At 40.8% G+C, this 27,742-nt stretch overlaps 1 protein-coding gene across 1 annotated transcript in view; it reads left to right on the top strand.

The window, feature by feature from the left end:
- LOC138359245 (solute carrier family 49 member 4 homolog) overlaps positions 1-27,742 on the top strand; it is a 202,204-nt gene that overhangs the window by 103,628 nt on the left and 70,834 nt on the right. The window contains exon 5 of the mRNA XM_069318232.1: positions 7,519-7,627. Coding sequence (XP_069174333.1) covers positions 7,519-7,627 — 109 coding nt within the window. The remainder of the gene's footprint in view (positions 1-7,518; positions 7,628-27,742) is intronic.

Raw genomic sequence — 27,742 nt, forward strand, 5'->3', positions numbered from 1 at the left:
TTAATAGTCTGATGACTACGTTCAAGAGAACCCTGTGAAGCAGGATGATAGGGGCTGGACAATACCTGTGTGATGTTGAACTCCTCCAGTGTCTTCTTGAAGAGATCAATGGTGAAGTTGGTGCCACAGTCACTTTGAACCTCTCTTGGAAATCCATAGTGGGTGAAGATCTTCAATAGTTGTTTCACCACAGTAGCAGCCGTAATGTTCTTTACTGGAACTGCTATGGGGAATCTGGTGGTAGGACACAGGATAGTTAGGATATAGGCGTTGCCAGAACTGGTTCGGGGTAAAGGACCAACACAGTCTATGATGATTCTGTGGAAAGGTTCCGCAGGCACTGGGATAGGATTCAACGGTGCCTTATGAATAGAGATGTTAGGTTTACCTGCCATCTGACATGTATAACACTGTTGCACGTAACTTTTGACGTCTTTAACCATACCTGGCCAGTAGTAGTCTTGTCTGATTCCGTGGTATGTTTTTGTTTTAACCATATTGAGAAAGTTCTCTTTGTGCCTGGTGTAGAATATCGGGCCTGTAGGCTGGTGGGAACCACTAGTTGTTCGACATTTGCGCAATCGTCGTCCTCCTTCAGCTTACTGGGTCTGTACCTGCGGTAGAGCAACTCATTCTCTAGGAAGAACCCAGGGATACTGTCAGGTTGAGTCTCAGCCTGGAAGAACAATGGTGTTAATGAAGGATCCCTTCTCTGTAACTTACGGAACTCCAAACTAGTAAGATTCGGTGGTAGATTCTGAGGGTCTTGAGGGACAGCGGTAGCAGTAGAGTCAGCTGGTTGCGGGCGTGCAGCTTGTGCACGGGTGGTCACCAAAACCGGAGGAGAAACTTCACTTTCTTGGATCTCTGCTGGAACATACTCAAAGATGGGATTATCCATTACAGAGGTACACACCTAGGGTTTGTCCATGATGATCAGGTTGGACGGTTGCAGATCTTCTGCCAAGTCGTTGCCCAGGAGAAGTTGCACTCCAGGCATGGGAAAAGGCTTTTCCCTGATGGCGACTTGGACTTCTCCGGTCACGAAAGGACAATCCAGGTGGACTCTGGCGAGTGGATACGGAGTGGTAGCAGTGAGGTCAGTGATAAGGACGGTTTCCCAGGTGTAGGAGATGTTAGGCACAGCTGTTTTCAATATTATGGACTGAAGAGCCACTGTGTCCCTCAAGATCTTCAATTTGAAACGTCCCTCCTAATCTGTACCGTTGATGGAGACAGTTCCAGGATACAGGTGTTTACTGAAGAGAGAAAGATCATTAACATGAACACCAACATTCATCACAGGCTTACCGGACTTAGGAGAAGTTGGTTTGGGTTTAGTAGTTTCATTATTACCTTCTTATTGAGCCTTCCCACATTTATCTATGGTATGTCCATAGAGTTTGCAGTACTTACAATACAATTGAGAGCTCGCTTGATCGGCACTCACTTTATCATAACTATACCAAGACTTCTTACTGGAAGGTGGTTCTGGTGTAAGTCGGTGGATAAGGCTGTAGGTGTCAGCTGACTTCGCACATCTGATGTAGTCGGTTTCTTCTTTATCTGCTAAATATAAACGGATGGAAGGGGGAACACGTCTCAAGAATTCCTCAACTAGCATGAGGTTGACGAGTTCTGAAAATGTAGAGATATGTGCTGCTTCCAGCCATTTCATGAAATATCTTTTCTTGGTATTGGCAAATTCTAGAAAGGTGGTGGTACTTGCCTTTAGATAATCACGGAATTTTCGTCTGTAGCTTTCGGCGGAGAGAAGGTAGGCATCCAAAACTGCTTGCTTCAGGGTCTGGTAGTCATTCTCAGACGCTAAGGTACTGAGTGTAACTGCTGCTCTACCTGTGAGATGCACTCTGAGAAGGGTAGACCATTGATCTGCAGGCCTGCTAAGTTTTTTAGCTAGGGTCTCAAAAGTGGTGAAAAATACAACGATCTCTGTCTCAACGAATGGTGTCATTAACTTACTTGCATGGGAGACATTGAAACTTACGGGAAGACTAGCGGTAGCTTGTTGACGCTGAGTGTGGTGTGTAGTTTCCAAAGCGAGTTCTTGTCGACGATATTCGAGCGCACTATCAGCTAGCTGTTTACTGTGCTCACGTTGTATCTCCAGGTCACGTTTTCTTGCTTCAAGCTGCTCTCGCTCATCTCACGGAGTAGGGCAGCCTCACGTTCTTTGAGGGCCATCTCGCGTTCATGTTGTTCTTTCTTTATGGCCGCTTCTTCTTTCCTTAGGGCCGCCTCTTCTTTCTTTAGGGCCGCCTCTCTTTCTTGTTGTTCTTTCCTTAGGGCAGCCTCTTCCTTCCTTTGTTCCCACTCGAGTTTGGCAAGTTCGAGCTTCAACTTCATAGTTGTCAGAGCACGTCTATCTGCAATAGAATAATTTTCGTGAGTTTCAGAGTCAATCTTCCCTTCATCTAAGAGGTGATCCAATATTAAATTATGCAAGTCATTTTTGTTGGCTCCATGGGGAACATCTAGTTGATACTCCTGTGCAAGAGTTTGTAATTCGGTCTTCTTGGCACGAATTAAGTTCCCTATTTCACCTGCTGGATCGTTACGGAAAGCTGGGAGATGAAACATGGTGAAAAATAGCAAATAAATGTTCAACGAATATATTGTGATATGGTAAGTGTCAGTAACAGGATGATGTGGCAACTGGTAACTATCCTGTGGAATTTAATATTTAACAATTAAAGTTAATTTTAGTATGGTAAATTATTAGTCAATCAAAATCGCAGGAAATCTTGTACTCGGTACTCAATGTAAGAGAATAAGGGCAAGAAAATCCTACTAAATAAATGAAACTGAGTTTCTAAAACAAATGAAACATTTAATTGTTCCAAAAGTGAATAAGGTAGTCCAAGAATGTAGGCATATCTTGCCGAGTCTCTATAGGACAGAAGCAAGGGTTTCCCACTAAATGAAATATGATACTTACATAATTAGTGAACTTTGTGCTCTGAAAAGAGAAAGCTAATTCCCTACCTAAGTAAACATCATCATCTCTGACCGACGTGTAGGGGTGCGAGTGTCAACTGGTGATGAGAACTGCTGCTGAGGTCCCAACTCAGCAACTTAGTCCATGCTAGAGGAACTATGGCCCTCTGTATCCTCCTTCGGTCGGATTGCAGAAGATAGGGTGCTTTGACCCGAAGACAAACCAAAGTACCAGGGTACCAAAATGATGATCTGTCTGAGATTGAGAAATATCCTAGGGACAAAAGGTGGAAAACACGAGTAATAACACGGAGGGAGGGATGACCAATTAAGAGAATGACTGAGGCCTCCAGTCACCACGTAATCCAAAGTTATCCAACATTCACAATATGCTACTCTCGGAATGCACAATACACACAGCACCATATAAATATTAAAAGTAATGACAATATTGAAAAGCAAGTGTATCAAAGCCAAGTACACTTATCACAAATTGATGTTCTAGTACTAATACCTGAGTGAGGCTCCTAGGACAGGCCCCCATTAAATGTGACGGGAAAGTGTAGGAGTGTAGATGTTCGGCAGTCCTCCTAATGGCTGGTGTCAATGCATGTCACATTTACAAAAAACAGAGACTGCTTGGCTGTTGTCTGTGGTAGAGTAAGGGAAGACACACAAAACACATAGTATGAACAATGAAACATGAATTAACTGGAAAGCAAATTTAAAAACAAAGACAATCCCTTGGCTATGTACAGTGCAAACAAACAAGTCATAAAAATTAAGAGCAGGGATAAATTACTCTAGGAATAATATAAAGACAAAATGACATAAACAGGTGCTGAGAATATAGCGCTAGCTGGGAACCTCCACCAATAAACAGGATGTGTATCAGTTGGTTGTTCCCAGCTTGAGAGCACAAGGATATTCTGACTTCAATGGCTGGTTCAAGCCCAGACATTGACTTAGGTAGAGGGCGCTGAGGTGCAGAGGTGCAGGTGTGCAGACGGTGGGTCACCAATCAGAAGCAGGCAGGCTGGAATGGTAGTTTGCTGGTTAACGACGGGCGAACCGGCATGGAGGGAGTGTGGAGTGGGGGTTTAGGGTACGTTTTGCCTCCTGGTCAAAACGTTTTGTGCTACCTGTAGACGTATCTTGAAGGTAGCATCTTATTCTTGCATGTGTAAGTAACTTTATGTAGGGAAGAGCAGGCTCAATCTCTCTTGAAAGAGATTATCGTCAATATATATATATATATATATATAACTGAAAACTCACACCCCAGAAGTGACTCGAACCCATACTCCCAGAAGCAACGCATCTGGTATGTACAAGACGCCTTAATCCACTTGACCATCACGACCGGACATAATGAGGTGATAGCCGAGGCTATTTGAACCACCCCACCGCCGGCACTCGGATAGTTATCTTGGGCATAGCATTTTACCAAATCACCTCATTCTTTGGGGCAACACGTGAGGAACACAAATGCGAACAAGCCTGAATGGTCCCCAGGACATATGCAACTGAAAACTCACACCCCAGAAGTGACTCGAACCCATACTCCCAGAAGCAACGCATCTGGTATGTACAAGACGCCTTAATCCACTTGACCATCACGACCGGACATAATGAGGTGATAGCCGAGGCTATTTGTGTGCCGAGATTGTACTATCCGAGTGCCGGCGGTGGGGTGGTTCAAATAGCCTCGGCTATCACCTCATTATGTCCGGTCGTGATGGTCAAGTGGATTAAGGCGTCTTGTACATACCAGATGCATTGCTTCTGGGAGTATGGGTTCGAGTCACTTCTGGGGTGTGAGTTTTCAGTTGCATATGTCCTGGGGACCATTCAGGCTTGTTCGCATATATATATATATATATATATATATATATATATATATATATATATATATATATATATATATATATATATATATATATATATATATATGTCGTACCTAGTAGCCAGAACACACTTGTCAGCCTACTATGCAAGGCCCAATTTGCCTAGTAAGCCAAGTTTTCATGAATTAATTGTTTTTCGACTACCTAACCTACCTAACCTAACCTAACCTAACTTTTTATGTTACCTAACCTAACCTAACCTTTAAAGATAGGTTAGGTTAGGTTAGGTAGGGTTGGTTAGGTTCGGTCATATATCTACGTTAATTTTAACTCCAATGAAAAAAAATTGACTTCATACATAATGAAATAGATAGCTTTATCATTTCATAAGAAAAAAATTGGAGAAAATATATTAATTCAGGAAAACTTGGCTTATTAGGCAAATTGGGCCTTGCATAGTAGGCTGAGAAGTGCATTCTGGCTACTAGGTACGACATATATATATATATATATATATATATATATATATATATATATATATATATATATATATATATATATATATATATATATATATATATATATATATATATGTCGTAGCTAGTAGCCAGAACGCACTTCTCAGCCTACTATGCAAGGCCCGATTTGCCTAATAAGCCAAGTTTTCATGAATTAATTGTTTTTCGACTATCTAACCTACCTAACCTAACCTAACTTTTTCTGCTACCTAACCTAACCTAACCTATAAAGATAGGTTAGGTTAGGTTAGGTAGGGTTTGTTAGGTTCGGTCATATATCTACGTTAATTTTAACTCCAATAAAAAAAATTGACCTCATACATAATGAAATGGGTAGCTTTATCATTTCGAAAGAAAAAAAAATGAGAAAATATATTAATTCAGGAAAACTTGGCTTATTAGGCAAATCGGGCCTTGCATAGTAGGCTCAGAAGTGCGTTCTGGCTACTGGGTACGACATATATATATATATATATATATATATATATATATATATATATATATATATATATATATATATATATATATATATATATATATATACATATATATATATATATATATATATATATGTCGTACCTAGTAGCCAGAACTCACTTATCAGCCTACTATGCAAGGCCCGATTTGCCTAATAAGCCAAGTTTTCATGAATTAATTGTTTTTCGACAACCTAACCTACCTAGCCTAACCTAACCTAACTTTTTCGGCTACCTAACCTAACCTAACCTATAAAGATAGGTTAGGTTTGGTTAGGTACGGTTGGCTAGGTTCGGTCATATATCTACGTTAATTTCAACTGCAATAAAAAAAATTTACCTCATACATAATGAAATGAGTAGCTTTATCATTTCATAGGAAAAAAATTAGAAAAAATATATTAATTCAGGAAAACTTGGCTTATTAGGTAATTCGGGCCTTGCATAGTAGGCTGATAAGTGCGTTCTGGCTACTAGGTACGACATATATATATATATATATATGTCGTACCTAGTAGCCAGAACGCACTTCTCGGCGTACTATGCAAGGCCTGATTTGCCTAATAAGCCAAGTTTTCTTGAATTAATATATTTTCTCTAATTTTTTTCTTATGAAATGATAAAGCTACACATTTCATTACGTATGGGGTCAATTTTTTTTTATTGGAGTTAAAATTAACGTAGATATATGACCGAACCTAACCAACCCTACCTAACCTAACCTAACCTATCTTTATAGGTTAGGTTAGGTTAGGTTAGGTAGCAGAAAAAGATAGGTTAGGTTAGGTTAGGTAGGTTAGGTAGTCGAAAAACAATTAATTCATAAAAACTTGGCTTATTAGGCAAATCTGGCCTTGCATAGTAGGCATAGAAGTGCGTTCTGGCTACTAGGTACGACATATATATATATATATGTCGTACCTAGTAGCCAGAACTCACTTCTCAGCCTACTATGCAAGGCCCGATTTGCCTAATAATCAAAGTTTTCATGAATTAATTGCTTTTCGACTACCTAACCTACCTAACCTAACCTAACCTAACTTTTTCGGCTACCTAACCTATCCTAACCTATAAAGATAGGTTAGGTTAGGTTAGGTAGGGTTGGTTAGGTTCGGTCATATATCTACGTTAATTTTAACTCAAATAAAATAAAATTGACTTCTTACATAATGAAATGGGTAGCTTTATCATTTCATAAGAAAAAAAATCTTGAAAATATATTAATTCATGAAAACTTGGCTTATTAGGCAAATCGGGCCTTGCATTGTAGGCTGAGAAGTGAGTTCTGGCTACTAGGTACGACATATATATATATATATATATATATATATATATATATATATATATATATATATATATATATATATATATATATATATATATATATATATATATATATATATATGAATGAAAACTCACACCCCAGAAAACTCACACCTCACACTATTCGCATATAGTCCTGGGGACCATTCAGGCTTGTTCGCATATATATATATATATATATATTTATATATAAAGTTCAGGTTGTGAAAATAACTATGATACGTCTATAAATTATACGAAGAAATTTTGAAATTGTCTTGTTTACTTGTACATGCAGACTGATGATGGCCAAAAATACACCCAAAGGAAGTCTAAGTTTCAGTTATAATTTGTTTTCAATTAGTTTGAGTTGTGACATTGTGATCGTTTTCCATCTTAAAATCTTCATATTTTCAGAAATGGAAATGCATTGCTGATAACAATTGCATACAGCGTCTGCGCCTCAGTTCCTGTTAGCTGGCTCTCTGTTCTCAACTTTTCTCTTTATGATCTGGGAATGCATCAGGTATGTAAGATTGTTCTTAATAACAATTGTTGTTGTGCTTATTTAGGGGTTACCTACTGGTGGAGGTTCCGGGAATCAATGGCCCCGTGGTCCGGTTTCCGACCAGGCCTCCCGGTTGGTCGTTTGGTCATCCAGGCTGTTCAAGCAGCCTGACGTGTGAATAACAACTTTGTTGTTCAGGAATTCTTTGGATGTGATTGTCACGTTCTCACTTGAACACTGTGAGAGACCGGCCAGTTATATCACTTAAGTGTAGTAAAAGAGGGATTAAAAGTTTAGTTGATGTAGAGAGTTCTCCTTCAGCGTACCTATTGCACCTTGATTTTTTAGTAGGGTTATTTTGCACATCTGGCCATGCCTACTGGTTATATATGATGTAATCTACGTGTTCTGGTTTGGAACCAGCCTCTCAAATATTTTCCATGTGTAGATTATTATGTATCTCTTTCGGCTGCGCTCTAAAGAGTAAAGACTTACAACTTTTTATCGGTCTTAATTATTAAGATGACTTATAGAGTGGATTCTAGCAATAAAGGATCTTTGTACATTCTCTTGGTCAGCAATTTCTCTTGCTTTGAATGGACCAGTTAGTGTGCGATAATATCCTACTCTAGAGAGCACTAGTATCGTGAAAAGTATCATCATTGATAAGGTATCCCTTGTATAGAAAGTCCTTCTTATCCAACCTGTTATTTTTCGTACAATCGTGACAGTCACTTTTTATGTTCTTTAAAGATAATGTCTTCCGGCATGATTACTATTAAATCCTTTACATTGCTTTTTCGTTCTATAGTGTGATTTGATTCCGTTTTATATATGGTTTCCGTTTTTCATTTTCGTGTTTTTCCATAGCGCATGATCTGGAGCTTATTTTCATTAAAAATAATATTATTAAATGTGGCCCATTGAAAGACCTGATTTACATCAGACTCGAGGTTTGTTGTGAGATTTTTCGTCATGATTATTCTAGTATTAAATCCGTCAACTTTAAACTTTGAGTCTAGATGGGCCTCCTGAGGAAGGACTTGCTTAGCTAACACGCTAAGTGTAGCTCATTCCCCCACTCTAGAGACCATAGAACAAATGACTAGGTGCGAGCAAATGCCGAGACCTCAAAAAGTTTGAAATCCTTTTCACTAGGCCGTCGACCTTCGTAAATCGCTGGAGCAAATCTAACAAGAAGGTAACGGATTCTCACAACTTATTTGTAGTTGTGTGATGCTATGAATTTAGCCCAAATCTCATGAAGCAGTCTCAGATGAATAACAATAATAATTTCAGGCAACATGGCAGAACAAATGTAAATTAATAAAGTATGTGGTGTAACGAAAGACAGCGTTCAACATAACAACACAATTTATTCAACAAAGTACTAACTACAACAACAACAACGAAAAATATCACTGACGTTCCTCGAAATCCTTCCCTGTGACACCTTTACAACAGATAGACACCAGCCACGAGTATGACTCTAGGATCCTTCCTGCAATCGCGTTGTGCTGCATAAATAAACTAACTTTAACATACTGAGTGTTCACAGAGGGATCAATCAAGCAAACCATACTAAGTCTATAATCACTAAAGCAACAAGGTAGATTAGGAGACAAGTCTCCTGTAACCTCCTATTCCTATCAGTTACTTTACGCTCTTTGCAGCCCTCCCTTGCAATAGCAATTGCAATGCAATCAAACTAGTAGCCTGTCATATGACATTACAATGACTAATGGGATTACTGGCAACTCCAGCATCCCTCCTTAAGTAAATTCTTAGGTTAACACTTCGTCCCTCGGACGATCAACAATCAATAACTAATTGATTACCTTAATATTAATAATAACACATATGTTAACTTAATCTTGTCTCCCACAGACAAGTCAAACTGTACAATTGTTACTCGTAACTCAGAATTACACAAACACATTACCCGTCAAGCGTTCAGTGAGTAATCCCCATTAATCCCTGTACTACGGACAGCTGATTAATCCAAGCACGAGTTATGTTATCGGTTACTATCGCCCATTCGATAGTTTACTACAATTCTATGCCCAAAGTGCTAAGAGGATGGCAATCACCCTTGACTACCTCGAGCAATTAATTACTATTTTGAAGATCAATAATTAATTATACACAAATATGTTACCTTTCACACAGGCTCAACAATTATGCATCAATGAAATGAATTCTCTCTGAGGTCCATCATACCCCCAATGAACTCAGGTGACTAGATCACTATCCCACGGACTGATAACTAATCACAACGTCTACATTACTTAACAGTGACTTTACTCTCCCAAGAGTCAATCAAATTATCTGTCCAACTGACAGATATTAATAACAGCCGTTACGTTAATGCAACAATGTAGCTTTTGTGTGAGTCGATCAACCCTGATCTGAGTTAATTAACTTGATTTCCGTAAACCCTTATTTACCTGTCCAACTGACAGATAATATCAACAGACAGTGTTTAAATGCAAGACTTCAGCCCTCCCGGAATTCCTACAACACTGTCTGACTTCGCCTGAAGTGGCTGCTTTACCCCAAATCCCTTGATTCAAATCAAGGGATTTGACCTTGATTTGGCCAAATCAATCCCTTGATTTGGCCAAATCAAGGTCAAAACAGCTATTCCTTGGAAAAAAGTTAACCCAAACGTATCTTACATTACTTAAAATGTCTAATGAACAATTTTTCTATAAGTAATGGGTGTTCCCTTGGGTACGTTACATTAATTACCCTTGACTAATTAACCCTCACTGAATACTGGACTTCGATGACAACCAAATATACAGAATAATAACACCAAGTACTCGTCCCAATGGCGAGTTCACCCACGCCACAATAAATCAACCCTCGATGATCTATATCGATTACAACCCGTTTGTAATTGACAGTTACTGCAGAACACCAGTAAATAACACACTCGGTGGCCTAAAACATTAGAACACGGCCCAAACAATTTACTGAACTACAGCAATAACACACTCGGTGGTCTAAAACATTAGAACACGGCCCAAACAATTTACTGAACTACAGCAATAACACACTCGGTGGTCTAAACCATTAGAACACGGCCCAAACAATTTACTGAACTACAGCAATAACACACTCGGTGGTCTAAACCATTAGAACACGGCCCAAACAATTTACTGAACTACAGCAATAACACACACGGTGGTCTAATAACACTTAAAACACTGCCCAACAATTTGCAACCCAGTTGCAATGTTATTTACTGCAGCCACATTAATAGCACACTCGATGATCTAACAACACTTTATTAGAACACGGCCAAACAATTTACTGCAACACAGTAATAACACACTAGGCTTCGTAACACTATAATCATACATTGTATCCGCTGACCTCACCTGTAGCTCTCACCTATTAAACGCTAATGTAGAACACTAATGACATAACACACTCCCTTCAACTTGGGCAAGTGATTAGTGATCCAACGGATTGATAATTACTCCCATAAATTTACATTACTCTCAGAGCTGTCAGCTGTCACTCCCGACAGCGACGTTACTCACGCTCCACCACAAATCCATCAAATTACGTTAAACAGGTCAGCCCCCCCCCCACACAAACCACACACATACATACACACACATATATATATATATATATATATATATATATATATATATATATATATAAATATATATATATATATATATATATATATATATATATATATATATATATTAAATATGACCGAAAAAGTAAGATTAATAATTCTAACACGAATTTTCGCAATATTTCTTATGTTTCTTTTCACTGTCGATTGTAATTGAAAAATGAGTTCTCCAAAATTCATTTTTATTTCTAGTCTGACGCGACACTTGAACGCGTTTCGTAATAACTTATTACATTTTCAAAGACTTTAGTTTACACACACACAACTATAACCTGCAAACACTAAACAGATTTCTTACTATGCTATAATTCAAACGGCTTTTCATTTTATATACCTGCATTTGGGTGAGGTGATATTTTACAACAGTTTTGGATGAGGTGAAAACAAACTTTCAACACAAGACAGAACACGAAATATTGGGTAATATTGGGTAAAGTTAAAGGGAAAGAATAGAAGTAAAGGCAAAGGGCCTATTGGCCCATATTTCTTGGTGCTTCTATATTGATGAGGAGTCTTGAAGTGGGTAGAATATAGTTGTGCATTAATTGGAAGTTGATTACTGGTGTTGACTTCTTAATGTGTAGTGCCTCGCAGATATCAAGCCGCCTGCTATCGCTGTATCTATCGATGATTTCCGTGTTTTTTGTTGAAACTTCTGTAGTGATGGTCTGGTTGTGGGAAGAGATTATATGTTCCTTATTGGAGCCCTGTTGCTTATGCATTGTTAATCGCCTGGAAAGAGATGTTGTTGTCTTGCCTATATACTGAGTTCTTTGAAACTTACAGTCCCCAAGTGGGCATTTGAAGGCATAGACGACATTGGTCGCTTTCAAAGCGTTCTGCTTTGTGTCTGGAGAGTTTCTCATGAGTATGTTGGCAGTTTTCTTGATTTTATAGTAAATGGTCAATTGTATCTTCTGATTTTTTGTTGGAAAATCAACAAAGTGGATTGTTGGATAAAACCGGAAAGTGGAGATGGAAATCCTGTTGGACGACATATTCGACCTCGAGACACAAAAGAAGGTCACTACCAAAGATACCTTACAAGCAGAACTTATCGCAGAAGGAGGAAAGAATCGAGGCAATTACAGAAGCACCATACTGTCCCCCGAGCTCAAAGCGGCAGCTAAGAGCCTTCGTGAGAACAAGGAGATAGTCGTCAGGAGAGGTGACAAGTTGCCATTATACGTCATTCTTAAAAAAGACGAATATCTGGCGAAAATGAGCCTCATACTCTCTGACCAAACTAAATTCCATAGTGTAACGAAGGACACTATAGTCGAATTGAAAGCAAAGGTCAACAAATTGATTGAAACTGTGAACGCCAAGAAATCCGGACTCCACCTGCCAAAGAATATTCGGGAATATAAACCTGGATACGCGTATGGAAATGTCAAGACACACAAGCCTGAAAACCCACTTCGGCCAATCATCAGCCAGATACCCACACCTACGTACAGACTGGTGAAGTGACTCAACGGCTTGCTGACTCCTTATGACCCTTGCACCTTCAGCCTGAAGCCGCCAAAGGAATTTGTTGACTTACTGCTAGGAACACGGGCCACAGGGATAAGAGCCTCCTTGGACGTAGAATCATTGTTTACCAACGTACCTGTAGATGAAACAATCGGGATGATAGCGGACAGAGTGTATCGTGATCCAGCCTGTACTCCTCATGACATACCAGAAAACATTCTAAGGAAACTACTCCAAGCTTGTACTAAAGAGGTACCCTTCTTGAGCCCGGATGGGCACATGTATAAGCAAGTAGATGGGGTCGCCATGGGTTCTTCCCTAGGTGTCTTGTTTACGAACTTCTACATGGGTACCATCGAGCAAAAGGTATTAGTCGACATGAACTTGAAACCGGCCATATACTGCAGGTATGGTGACGACATTTTTACACAGGTACCTGATGTCAGACATCTGCAGGAGCTGAAGGAGGCATTTGAGCAGAATTATGTGTTGCGTTTCACTTACGAGACGGAGAAGGATGGGAAGCTGCCCTTTCTAGATGTAACAGTCATGGAAAGGAGCGGAGGTTTCCACACTGCAGTCTACACTAAGGAAACAAACATAAGAATGTGCCTAAATGCCAACAGTGACTGATCAGACAGGTACAAGAGGAGTGTTGTTAACGCTTATGTCGACCGTGCTCTCAGCCACAGCTCAGGATGGAAGCAAAGTCAATGAAGAACTCTGTAGGGTAAGGTGAAGAACTCGGTACAGTAAGGCAGGTCCTAGTCAACAACGGCTTCTCCAATGGTTTCGTTGAAGACATCATAAGAAGGAAGGTGAAACGCCATGCAACCTCTGAAGAGACAACTAACACAACACCTGTACCCCCTATTAAACTATTTTACAGGAACTTCTTTTCCACAGCTCATAAAACAGAGGAAAGGGTCCTGAAAGATATTGTTAATAGAAACGTTATCCCTACAGACAAAAATCAGAAGATACAATTGACCATTTACTATAAAACCAAGAAAACTGCCAACATACTCATGAGAAACTCTCAAGACACAAAGCAGAACGCTTTGAAAGAGACCAATGTCGTCTATGCCTTCAAATGCCCACTTGGGGACTGTAAGCCTCAAAGAAATCAGTATATAGGCAAGACAACATCTCTTTCCAGGCAATTAACGATGCATAAGCAACAGGGCTCCATTAAGGAACATATAATCTCTTCCCACAGCCAGACCATCACCGCAGAAGTCTTAACAAAAAACACGGAAATCATCGATAGATACAGCGATAGCAGGCGGCTTGATATCTGCGAGGCATTACACATTAAGAAGTCAACACCAGTAATCAACAGCCAATTAATGCACAACTATATTCTACCCACTTCAAGACTCCGCACCAATATAGAAGCATCAAGAAATATGGGCCAATAGGCCCTTTGCATTTCCTTCTATTCTTCCCCTTTAACTTTACCCAATATTACCCAATATTTCGTCTTCTATCTTGTGTTGAAAGTTTGTTTTCACCTCATCCAAAACTGTTGTAAAATATCACCTCACCCAAATGCAGGTATATAAAATGAAAAGCCGTTTGAATTATAGCATAGTAAGAAATCTGTTTAGTGTTTGCAGGTTATAGCTGTGTGTGTAAACTAAAGTCTTTGAAAATGTAATAAGTTATTTTAAAACGCATTCAAGTGTCGCGTCAGACTAGAAATAAAAATGAATTTTGGAGAACTGATTTTTCAATTACCATTGACAGTGAAAAGAAACATAAGAAATATTGCGAAAATTCGTGTTAGAATTATCAATCTTACTTTTTCGGTCATATTTAATAATATATGTCTACAGGAAAGACTGCTTCCAAAATATACTGATATATATATATATATATATATATATATATATATATATATATATATATATATATATATATATATATATATATATATACATATATATATACATATATATATATATATATATATATATATATGTATATATATATATATATATATATATATATATATATATATATATATATATATATATATATATATATATATATATATATATATATATATATATATATATATATATATATATATATATTACATTTATCACAGCCTTGGAAAACACAACACTTATATAAAAACACACACTGGTATCACACCACAATAATAAACTGCCCGGAAATCTCAGTCATTACATAATAGTCACTCTACTGTAAAATGATGATGACCGGCTTTGGATCTCCTCTCCTGCAAAAGACAACACAAGTGGACATGGGGCATGACATGCACAATTCACCTAGATATGTAACAACACAACAATCCCCCCAATATAGAGAATAAAACTCTCTAGGATGCCCCTTACGGTCCTAGGTCTAATATACGCTGTATGTGTTCCCTGGTGTCCACACACACACACACACGTACGTATGCACGCAACAGTTCAAGTTCTCTCCTTGACTGAAAATGATGTTAAATATGGGTGAAAATCTTTAGGGACAATTCTGGCCGGATCATCTGACCTCGAATTCAGGCTTAGATATATAATCACCAATATAACACAGGGGGTACTTCCTCAATTATACGGCCGGCCCATTCACTCATACTACCATACACACACACACTGCTGCAGTAGTGAACACGATGGCCACCTTCCCAGGGTGACGCTACTTGTCTAGGAGAAGCCTAAGGCGGCTCGACTCATTTCGTATCCCCTCCTCACTAGGCGGCTTCGCCCCCCCCCCCTCCCCTCAGGGCGAGGCGTGGCGTTTGTACAAAATGGCGGCAAACGCTGTGAGCTTTTCTGTCCCTCCCTCGGACCGAAATTTCCACGAATTTCTATGGGAAAACTGCCCTGAACACTGGCAAGATATTCCCAGATCTCTCCACTGCTAAATGACACTAGCAGATCAGATGGAGTCTGATTGATGTCTGGAGATGGGGATGCACTACAGTCTATTTCTCCTGCACGAGTGTTTACCCACTTCTCACTGCCGGTTAATACACTTCATAGACTACCAGCAAATACGATGAATTCTCAGATTCTGCAACGTTCCCTACGGACACACGTCGATATTGCGAGTATATGAAGATGTACTAGAAGCCACTAGAGACAATAGTTTCACTTGGCTGGCCGACCAAACTAAATCCATGTATGACAAGCTTAGTGACTAGCGCAGAATGTCGTCATGATGACCCGGGGGGCAAGGTGCCGGCTTCACCGGTCCTTCTCAAACTAGCCAATCAGAGATAAGCGCACCTCGGCCTTCATTGGCCTATCTTGGACTACATGAGGTGCCAATCACAGCCCCTCATGTTCGCGCCAAAAGTGGCGTCCCCAAGACGTCTGCCTTGGGTTGCCTTGGGTTGCCATGGGAACGGCGTGGAGGTGGCTGCTGGTAGCTCACGCCTCCCTGCTTCCTCTCACTCTGCATCCCTCAATCTTACCGTTATAAACGGCTACACGCTCTAACTCTTTCCACAAATGCGCTACAACGGTCATTGTAACATATTTGGAATGCTGATGAGGTAGGCTCTCCAACGAGCCTAAACACGGGATGTTTTAAAATTGGGTTACCAAATCTAGTCCGAGTGCACGGCGAACCGAACGTGCGCATCACACCAGTAGAAGGTGTAGCTAGTGAAAACCCATATCTTCACATTCGTGTTCTCTATATTGACTACTCGCATGATAATCCTAGTGTAATCTGTGAATAATGATACTGTGCTGTAGTTTGCGTCCTTGTCTATGTCTGATATGAGGATGAGAAAACCACCAGAGCAAGTATGGTACCTTGGTATGGTACCTTGGTATGGTACCTTGGTATGGTACCTTGGTATGGTACCTTGGTATGGTACCTTGGTATGGTACCTTGGTATGGTACCTTGGTATGGTACCTTGGTATGGTACCTTGGTATGGTACCTTGGTATGGTACCTTGGTATGGTACCTTGGAGGACTTAGGTTTTCTCAGTAGATGATCGGGAGTTTCCGTTATTGACTATTACACTATATGGGTTTTTAGGAGTTGAAAATCCATCTCCCTGCTTTGCCAGTAATTCGTTTTGTGGAATTACTTTTTAATTAATTAAAAATTATTTCCTATATAAAAAAAATAAAACAAGGAAATAATTACTTGCAATTCCTCATCTACACATTTTGTGTGCAATAACTCATTGGTCACATTTGTCCAAAGTTTCCGCAGTCTGTGTATATTACATCTGCATTTTGCTTGTCTTGTATGGCACCTAAGGTCATGTAATAGGGATCTAGCAATTAAGAGGGGGAGAAGTACCCCTGTTCTAAAACCGTGTTGTGCGGAGTTGTGAAGAGGTTGATTCAATGTGATTTGTAATAATACTTCTCAGCACACTTTTACAGATTTTTATGATGTGTGAGGTCAGCGCTATTGATCTATAACTGTTGCATGTGCTTTACTACATCCTTTGAGAAGCAGCACGACCTCCGCTGTTTTAAGTATGTAACCAGTATCTAGGCTCCATCACCAAAATATGTTTAGGGCTTGTGATGGTGCTTTTGCACTTCTTGTTGAACATAGACTTCCCAGTGTCTGAGCTTGGTGCAATGTGCATGCACCAAGGGCATGCACCAATGTGAGTGAACCAATGCCTACTTCAAAGTACATTGGGGTTAGGGTGACATCTGATATATGATTTGATTTTAGTTCGAATCATCCTTGCACAAGGATCCAATGCTGGATACAGTTTTGGTTCTAGTTTTTGCAAAGGAGAAAAGTGTTCCTCGCTATTTCACTTACGAATGTAAATAAATTATGGCCTTTTGCTCACTTTACCTCTCTTGGATTGTATGATTCTTTCAGCTTTCAGCTCTCAATCATTTCTATTTCCCAATATATCCCTCGTCGTTGTTGGGATAGAGTGGAGCGTTTGAGATGTTCTGCTATTTGTTTTCTTCATCTATAAAGGGATCGCCGTTCTCGTTCCAGTTTGCATCTTTTTTCTTAATGGTATATGCCTTTTACAAATTTTTAGTGCTACTGTGATCATTTTCTCGAATCGCTGCCTTAAGTTTGAATTTTCTAGTTGATCTTCCCAGTATATTTTTGCGAGGTCTTCGTTAATTCATTCCCAATTTGTTACTGAATTAAATTTTCTGAGTTCTCCTCCTCTTGGATTTGAAATTGGCTGCAAAGGCCTATTGCTCTATCTCGTCTGAACTTTGATTAAGTTGTAATCTAAGTAGCAAGTATTTGTAATCATTATGCCCCTAATCAGTTCATCGTTAGCAGTAAAAATAAGGTGTAGGGTGTTTTTTTTTTCTAGTTGGCTCTATTGTTTGCTGGTTAAAGCAAATCTGTCACAAATCTGCAAAAGGTCATTTGGGTATGACTGTTCATTCCGACTGTTTCCTGGGATTCTCTCTGCAATGAGAGATGACAGTGACAACCTTCGGTTAGATACCCTCTGGCTACCAACTTATTTATAGTGTTTTTATTGCTAAATATTAAAACAGATAAGATTATTAAAGCATTTCTCGGGCTTGGAGTTTTGAATAAAGTAAGCTGTAAGAATTATATTCAAGCTTGTTTTGTTTATCTGTTTTGGAAGATACATTCCCTTCAAGACGTTATGGAACACAAAGGAGAAAAACAAACCAAACTGCTTATATGGGATGATGAAGGAGTATGAGAGTACATATGTGAAGATGCTGTGAGGTCATTGAAGCAAGAGAATATGGGAATTACCATTTTTATCTCCGTCTCTTGGGTTTGTTCTTGTCTCACAATCGGGAATCCCGGATTCGATTCCCGGGAGAGACATAAATTGGGCCACATTTCCTTTCAACTAATGTCTGTTCACCTAGCAGTAAGTAGGTACCCGGTAGTTAGGCAACTATTGTTGGGTTGCATCCTGGGTAGTGCCTGTAGTTCGCCCTTAGGAAGCCAGGATTCGAACCCCTGACGTCCAAGATCACTACAAAAGGTATACTGTAACGACCTCACTTACCCAGTAACCGAGTTCTTTTTGTATTTAACATTATATGGAGCTTTAATGCCTCTTCTTGCTGGATCCAACCCCGATTCATAGGTAAGTTATTAGGAACTGAGAGTAATAGTCCAACAGGAAGGGGAAGTAAACAATACTAAACAAAAAAAGCACATACCATGTGTACTTCCAATTCCATTCACCTGGTTAGGTTAGGTTAGGTTAGGAAACTCGAATAGTGGACCCCACGCTTGTCAGACCGAAGCTCTATCGTCTGGGCTATGAGTAGTCTAGATAAGGAATGATTCCAGACGGAAAACACTGCTGCCAAACTGGAATTTTCGACTTTTCCTAACTACTACTGAACTGAAGATGTGTGCGGGCGGGTGTAGTATTTGTGAGTGTGTGTGTGTGTGTGTGTGTGTGTGTGTGTGTGTGTGTGTGTGTGTACTCACCTAGTTGTGCTTGCGGGGGTTGAGCTCTGGCTCTTTGGTCCCGCCTCTCAACCGTCAATCAACTGGTGTACAGATTCCTGAGCCTATTGGGCTCTATCATATCTACATTTGAAACTGTGTATGGAGTCAGCCTCCACCACATCACTTCCTAATGCATTCCATTTACTAACTACTCTGACACTGAAAAAGTTCTTTCTAACGTCTCTGTGGCTCATTTGGGTACTCAGCTTCCACCTGTGTCCCCTTGTTCGCGTCCCACCAGTGTTGAATAGTTCATCCTTCTTTACCCGGTCGATTCCCCTGAGGATTTTGTAGGTTGTGATCATGTCCCCCCTTACTCTTCTGTCTTCCAGTGTCGTAAGGTGCATTTCCCGCAGCCTTTCCTCATAACTCATGCCTCTTAGTTCTGGGACTAGTCTAGTAGCATACCTTTGGACTTTTTCCAGCTTCGTCTTGTGCTTGACAAGGTACGGGCTCCATGCTGGGGTAGCATACTCCAGGATTGGTCTTACATATGTTGTGTACAAGATTCTGAATGATTCCTTACACAGGTTCCTGAACGCCGTTCTGATGTTAGCCAGCCTCGCATATGCCGCAGACGTTATTCTCTTTATGTGGGCTTCAGGAGACAGGTTTGGTGTGATATCAACTCCTAGATCTTTCTCTCTGTCTGTTTCATTAAGTACTTCATCTCCTATTCTGTATCCTGTGCCTGGCCTCCTGTTTCCACTGCCTAGTTTCATTACTTTGCATTTACTCGGGTTGAACTTCAACAGCCATTTGTTGGACCATTCACTCAGTCTATGCAGGTCATCTTGTAGCCTCCTACTATCATCCTCTGTTTCAATCCTCCTCATAATTTTTGCATCGTCGGCAAACATTGAGAGGAACGAATCTATACCCTCTGGGAGATCATTTACATATACCAGAAACAGTATAGGTCCAAGGACTGACCCCTGCGGGACTCCACTTGTGACGTCTCGCCAATCTGAGACCTCACCCCTCACACAGACTCGTTGTCTCCTGTTGCTTAGGTACTCCTCTATCCACCGGAGTACCTTCCCTCTCACTCCAGCCTGCATCTCCAACTTTCGCACTAGCCTCTTGTGTGGCACTGTATCAAAGGCTTTCTGACAATCCAAAAATAAGCAGTCTGCCCACCCTTCTCTTTCTTGCCTTATTTTTGTTGCCTGGTCGTAGAATTCAAGTAACCCTGTGAGGCAGGACCTGCCATCCCTGAACCCATGTTGATGCTGTGTTACAAAGTTCCTTCGCTCCAGATGCTCCACTAGTTTTTTTCGCACAATCTTCTCCATCAGCTTGCATGGTATGCAGGTTAGGGACACTGGCCTGTAGTTCAGTGCCTCCTGTCTATCCCTTTCTTGTATATCGGGACTACGTTAGCTGCTTTGCAAATATCTGGCAGTTCCCCTGTTGCCAGTGATATGTTATACACTATGGAGAGTGGTAGGCACAGTTCTCTTGCTCCTTCCTTTAGAATCCAAGGGGAGATTCCATCTGGGCCTATAGCCTTCTTCACGTCCAACTCTAGTAAACACTTCCTTACTTCCCCACTGGTAATCTCAAACTCTTCCAGTGGTTCCTGGTTAGCTATTCCCTCACTTACCTCTGGAATTTCTCCTTGCTCTAAGGTGAAGACCTCCTGGAATTTCCTCCTGGAATTTTTCTTATTTCTGTGTGTGTGTGTGTGTGTGTGTGTGTGTGTGTGTGTGTGTGTGTGTGTGTGTGTGTGTGTGTGTGTATACTCACCTAGTTGTACTCACCTAGTTGTGCTTGCGGGGGTTGAGCTCTGGCTCTTTGGTCCCACCTCTCAACTGTCAATCAACAGGTGTACAGGTTCCTGAGCCAATTGGGCTCTATCATATCTACACTTGAAACTGTGTATGGAGTCAGCCTCCACCACATCACTTCCTAATGCATTCCATTTGTCAACCACTCTGACACTAAAAAAGTTCTTTCTAATATCTCTGTGGCTCATTTGGGCACTCAGTTTCCACCTGTGTCCCCTAGTGCGTGTGCCCCTTGTGTTAAACAGCCTGTCTTTATCAACCCTGTCGATTCCCTTGATGATCTTGAATGTGGTGATCATGTCCCCCCTAACTCTTCTGTCTTCCAACGAAGTGAGGTTTATTTCCCGTAGTCTCTCCTCGTAGCTCATACCTCTCAGCTCGGGTACTAGTCTGGTGGCAAACCTTTGAACCTTTTCCATTTTAGTCTTATGCTTGACTAGATATGGACTCCATGCTGGTGCCGCATACTCCAGGATTGGTCTGACATATGTGGTATATAATGTTCTGAAAGATTCCTTACACAAGTTTCTAAAGGCCGTTCTTATGTTAGCCAACCTGGCATATGCTGCTGCTGTTATCCTCTTGATATGAGCTTCAGGGGACAGGTCTGGTGTGATATCAACCCCCAGGTCTTTCTCTCTCTCTGACTCTTGAAGTATTTCATCTCCCAAGTGATACCTTGTATCTGGTCTCCTGCTTCCTACCCCTATCTTCATTACATTACATTTGCTTGGATTAAACTCTAACAGCCATTTGTTCGACCATTCCTGCAGCTTGTCCAGGTCTTCTTGAAGCCTCAAGCTGTCCTCCTCTGTCTTAATCCTTCTCATAATTTTAGCGTCGACAGCAAACATTGAGAGGAATGAGTCTATACCCTCTGGGAGATCATTTACGTATATCAGAAACAGGATAGGTCCAAGTACAGAGCCCTGTGGGACTCCACTGGTGACTTCACGCCAGTCTGAGGTCTCACCCCTCACTGTAACTCTCTGCTTTCTATTATTTAGGTACTCCCTTATCCACTGGAGCGCCCTACCAGTTACTCCTGCCTGTTTCTCCAGCTTATGCATTAACCTTTTATGGGGTACTGTGTCAAAGGCTTTCCGAAAGTCCAAAAAAATGCAGTCCGCCCACCCTTCTCTTTCTTGTTTAATCTTTGTCACCTGATCGTAGAATTCTATCAAGCCTGTAAGGCAAGATTTACCCTCCCTGAACCCATGTTGATTGGTTGTCACGAAGTCTCTTCTCTCCAGATGTGTTACTAGGTTTTTTCTCACAATCTTCTTTATCACCTTGCATGGTATACAAGTTAAGGACACTGGCCTATAGTTCAGTGCCTCTTGTCTGTCACCCTTTTTGTATATTGGTACTACATTAGCAGTCTTCCATATTTCTGGTAGGTCCCCCGTTTCCAGTGACCTACTATACACTATGGAGAGTGGTAAGCAAAGTGCTCCTGCACACACTTTCAATACCCATGGCGAGATTCCATCCGGCCCAACAGCTTTTCTCACATCCAGCTCCAATAGGTGTTTCTTGACCTCATCTCTTGTAATTTCGAACCTTTCCAAGGTCACCTGGTTTGCTGCCACCTCTTCTCGCGCCGCAACATCTCCATGTTCTATTGTAAAGACCTGTGTGTGTGTGTGTGTGTGTGTGTGTGTGTGTGTGTGTGTGTGTGTGTGTGTGTGTGTGTGTGTGTGTGTGTGTGTGTGTGTGTGTGTGTATGTACTCATCTAATTGTACTCTCCTAATTGCTTGCGGGGGTTGAGATTTGGCTCTATAGGGCTAGCCTCTCAACCGTCAATCAACTGGTGTACAGATTCCTGAGCCTACTGGGGTCTATCATATCTACATTTAAAACTGTGTACGAAGTCTGCCTCCACCACATCACTGCCTAATGCATTCCACCTGTTAACTACTCTGACACTGAAAAAGTTCTATCTATCATCTCTGTGGCTCATTTGGGTACTCAGTTTCCACCTGTGTCCCCTTGTTCGTGTACCACCAGTGTGGAATAGTTTATCCTTGTCTCCCCTGTCAATACCCTTGAGGATTTTGTAGGTGTCTCCCTTTACTCTTCTGTCTTCCAGTGTCGTAAGGTGCATCTCTCGCAGCCTTTTCTCGTAACTTATGCCTCTTAGCTAGGGGACTAGTCTAGTGGCACACCTCTAAACTTTTTCCAGCTTCGTCTTGTGCTTGACAAGGTACGGGCTCCATGCTTGGGCCGCATACTCCAGGATTGGTCTTACATATGTGGTATACATGATTCTGAATGACTCCTTACACTTGTTCCTGAATGCTGTTCTGATGTTAGCCAGTCTCGCATATGCCGCAGACGTAATTCTTTTTATGTGGGCTTCAGGAGACAGGTTTGGTGTGATATCAACCCCTAGATCTTTCTCTCTGTCCGTTTCATGAAGTACTTCATCTTCCATTCTGAATCCTGTGTGTGGCCTTCTTTTTTCGCTGCCTAGTTCCATTACTTTGTATTTACTCGGGTTGATTTTTAGGAGACATATGTTGGACCATTCATTCAATCAGTCCAGGTCATCTTCTAGCCTCCTACTATCCTCCTCTGTTTCAACCCTCCTCATAATTTTTGCGTCATCAGCAAACATTGAGAAAAACGAGTCTATACCCACTGGGAGATCATTTACATATATCAGAAAGAATATAGGTCCAAGGACTGATCCCTGCGGGACTCCACTTGTGACGTCTCGCCAATCTGAGACCTCACCCCTCACAGTGACTCGTTGTCTTCTCTTGTTTAGGTACTCCCTTATCCAATGGAGTACCTTCCCTTTCACTCCAGCCTGCATCTCCAGCTTTTTCACTAGCCTCTTCTGTGGTACTGTATCAAAGGCTTTCTGGCAATCCTAAAATATGCAGTCTGCCTATCCCTCTCTTTCTTGCCTGATTTATGTTGCCTGGACATAGAATTCAGTTAACCCTCTGAGCCAGAACTTGTCGTTCCTGAATCCATGTTGATGCTGTGTTACAAAGTTCCTTCACTCCAGATGTTCCACTAGCTTTCTTCGCACAATCTTCTCCATCAGCTTGCATGGTATGCAGGTTAGGGACACTGGCCTGTAGTTCAGTGCATCCTGTCTATCCCCTTTCTTATATATCTGGACTACATTAGCTGCTTTCCAAATTTCTGGCAGTTCCCCTGTTGCCAGTGATTTGTTATACTCTTTGGAGAGTGGCAAGCACAGTGCCTCTGCTCCTTCCTTTAGTATCCAAGGGACGATTCCATCTGGGCCTATAGGCTTTGTCACATCCGACTCTAGTAAACACTTCCTTACTTCCCCACTGGTAATCTCAAACTCTTCCAGTGGTTCCTGGTTAACTATTTCCTCTCTTATCTTTGGAACTTCTCCTTGCTCTAAGGTGAAGATCTCCTGGAATTTCTTATTCAGTTCCTCACACACTTCCATGTCGTTCATAGTGAATCCTTCTGCCCCTATCCTTAATTTCATTACCTGTTCCTTTACTGTTGTTTTTCTCCTGATGTGGCTGTGCAGCAATTTAGGTTGAGTCTTTGCACTGCTCACGATATCAATTTCGTATTGTCTTTCTGCCTCTCTTCTCATCCTGACATATTCATTCCTGGCACTCTGGTATCTTTCTCTGCTCTCAAGTGTCCTTTTATTCCTATAGTTTCTCCACGCCCATCTTCTTTGCTGCTTAGCTAGCCTACATCTCTGATTAAACCATGGGTTTCTCATCTTTATTTCGTTGTCTTCCTTTTGGACTGGGACAAACTTGTTTGCTGCCTCCTTGCATTTCTGCGTGATGTAGTCCATCATGTCTTGGGGCGTCTTTCCCCTGAGCTGTTTCCTATGTTATATCTGTTAGGAATCTTCTTATCTCCTCATAGTTTCCCTAACGAAATGCCAGCCTTTTGTTTTCAGTACCCCTCCTCGAGTTCAATAACCCTTCCTCAACCAGATACTCAAATACCAGTGTACCGTGGTTGCTCATTCCTACTGGGGGCCTCAAAACCGATTTCCCTTATGACGGAGTCGTTTAGAGTGAGGACTAGGTCGAGTCTCGCTGGTTCATCGTTTCCTCTCATCCTAGTGGGCTCCCTGACATGTTGACTTAAAAAGTTTCCTGTCGCTACCTCCATTAGTTTGGCTCTCCATGTATCCTCTCCTCCGTGCGGTTCCTTGTTCTCCCAGTCTATCCTGCGGGGGGATCCAGTGGCTGAGCGGACAGAACACTGGACGCGTGATCGTGTGGTCCCGGGTTCGATCCCGGGTGCTGGCGAGAAACAATGGGCAGAGTTTCTTTCACCCTGATGTTCCTGTTACCTAGCAGTAAATAGGTACCTGGGAGTTAGTCAGCTGTCATGGGCTGCTTCCTGGGGGTGGAGACCTGGTCTAGGACCGGGCCACGAGAACACTAAGCCCCGAAATTGTAAGAACTGAAGCTGTTTTAAAATAATAATTGTATGGGAGGTAGTGGGATACGCCTTTGTACAAAAGTTAGAGTCAAGTTGTAATTGACCTGACCTGAAGCACGAGGCATCTCTCCTGGGACTAGCGGTTTAGGTCACAAAATGGCCGGCGCCTTTGTTTTAAGCAACGTATAATGAATTATTTTACAGAATTCAGTAATTTAGAGAAATTCAAGTCTTCATTCAAATTATATTCAATAGTATTCCTGTTTAAAGTATCAAGAGTATCCTCAATTGTCGGAATACTTTATTAAGTCACCATCAGTGAAGTCACTAGCCAGGACTAGCCTTTGACGCAGAGCGACTTTGACGACCTCGCGGTCACGGGTCACCAAAGCCTTCCACATATAGTAATTCTCAAAGGTCAATTAGACATTTTGTAATTGGAAATAGCCTTTCCCTAAGATGCCTGTGCAATTACCTTCAGTTTAAAAGAGTTCAACCATCTGGGTTGTTCAATGCAACAGAGATTAGTCGTTCAACTTAAACCCTGCTAGTAAACTTAGTGAGCCTGGCGTAGGAATACCCCAAGCTCTGACCAGCTGTGAAGGAGGCAGAGTGAGGGAGGTCGGTGTGGATAGGTCAGCAACTGGGAGAGGTCTCCCCATCTCCACCTCTCCCCAAGATCAGCATTACACCTAGCTGGTTGCAGTCAAAGGTAGAGTCTGCTATAGTTTGTATAGGGAAGTAGTTCATAATATTGCCTCTAGGGAAGTGTTAGCTGTAAGAAGTGCTTTTATTTAGATTTTGTTTAGCTTTTATTAAAAATAAATTAATCTAGTTGTAATTTGCATTTTATTATTTCCATTGTCTCATTGTGGGAACCGGCCTGTGAGATTTATACTTATTTAATTTATATGAATTTATATAGAATTTATATTTACATTAATTTATATATTTCGATAGCAATTTGTATGATGTTAAGTGGACTGTATTTCTGCAATAATCTCACAATTCGATCCACTACACATTAAGGGGGGGGGGTTATATTGAATTTATATATATGCAGCCAATCAAACTACAGTATTAAACTACATATATTCGTATACATTGAAGAGGTTCCTTATCTTATTATACAGCAGGCTTAGTTCACAAGATATAACTAGGATGTAGACACCAAATTTCCTCTTGTGAGGCAGCTTCCATCACCCAGAAACTGATTACAAAGCATGCTTCCTCTTCTTGACCTGTCAAAAGCACTAGCTGTAAAGCCAGAATCCTAATATATGACAGCTATATCAGAGAAAACAATGTAATTGATAAAATAAAGACCAAGGCTTAATTACCTTTTTTTAAGAGGCTGTTCGCATTCTAACTGGTATGCCCTATCTACTGACATTAATGGCCAAAAATGATTAGATAAATGGGTTTTGGCAGAACACTTTCCTTGTATTTGTTGACAGCGTGTTGATGATGGCAGACCTTTGGTTTCCATAACACTTCGTCCAAGAGAAATTAACAGGAGCCGAATTTGCTCCCGTGCGCCTCTGGTCATAAACAACAACAGCTGACCACTCCCTCCTCACTACAAAACTGGCCTACATTGTCCAGATATCAGAAAGTGATAGAAGGGTCACATTTACTTTAATTTGATACTAATCATTAAGTTAATTAAAATAAGATGTTTTATGATGATAAAATCCAAAGACTAAAGTATTTAAGAATAATTCCCAGCAGAATAGCTGGTGAATTTATAATAGTATGTGGCAATGATATCCCGTTTTCTATAGACGGAAAATTCCACTACAAGCTACACTTCTATGGGTAACTTGTTTATACAATGTAGCAACAATATCTGCAATTGCATGATATTATTAAATGGTGTCGGATTTTCCGACATAATTCCCCGGGGGCTGCTCACGGGTCGAAGTCCTATTTAGAACAGACGAACACCGATACTCCTCCTTCGAATTATTAGATTAATTTGATGTTAGTAGTTAGTAATTACACATTGGTGCGTCTGTTCATACAGGACGGATGTCCCGTACTCGAGTTGCAGGGGTTAGAAGTCTAATGCGATTTCATTTCCCTGTTAACTCTCGAAAGGCTAAAAATCAAGCCTAAATACATATTATTTAACCCAGAAGATTGAATGTGATCAAGTACTACAGTCAAGTATGATTCAGGGATAGCAGTGAGATCAGTGACATTAGATATAACTTGAAGTTTGTTCAGGTAACTGGTCACTGATATATAAACACTGAGGCCCATGGAATACATCTTGATTAAATAATAAATGTATCAAATCAGTCGTCAGATTTATTGGGATTTAATTTAGTTAATTGATTCAGAGGATTGAATAGC

This window comes from Procambarus clarkii, chromosome 90, assembly GCF_040958095.1.
Source record: "Procambarus clarkii isolate CNS0578487 chromosome 90, FALCON_Pclarkii_2.0, whole genome shotgun sequence".
NCBI classification, from domain to species: Eukaryota; Metazoa; Arthropoda; class Malacostraca; order Decapoda; family Cambaridae; genus Procambarus; species Procambarus clarkii.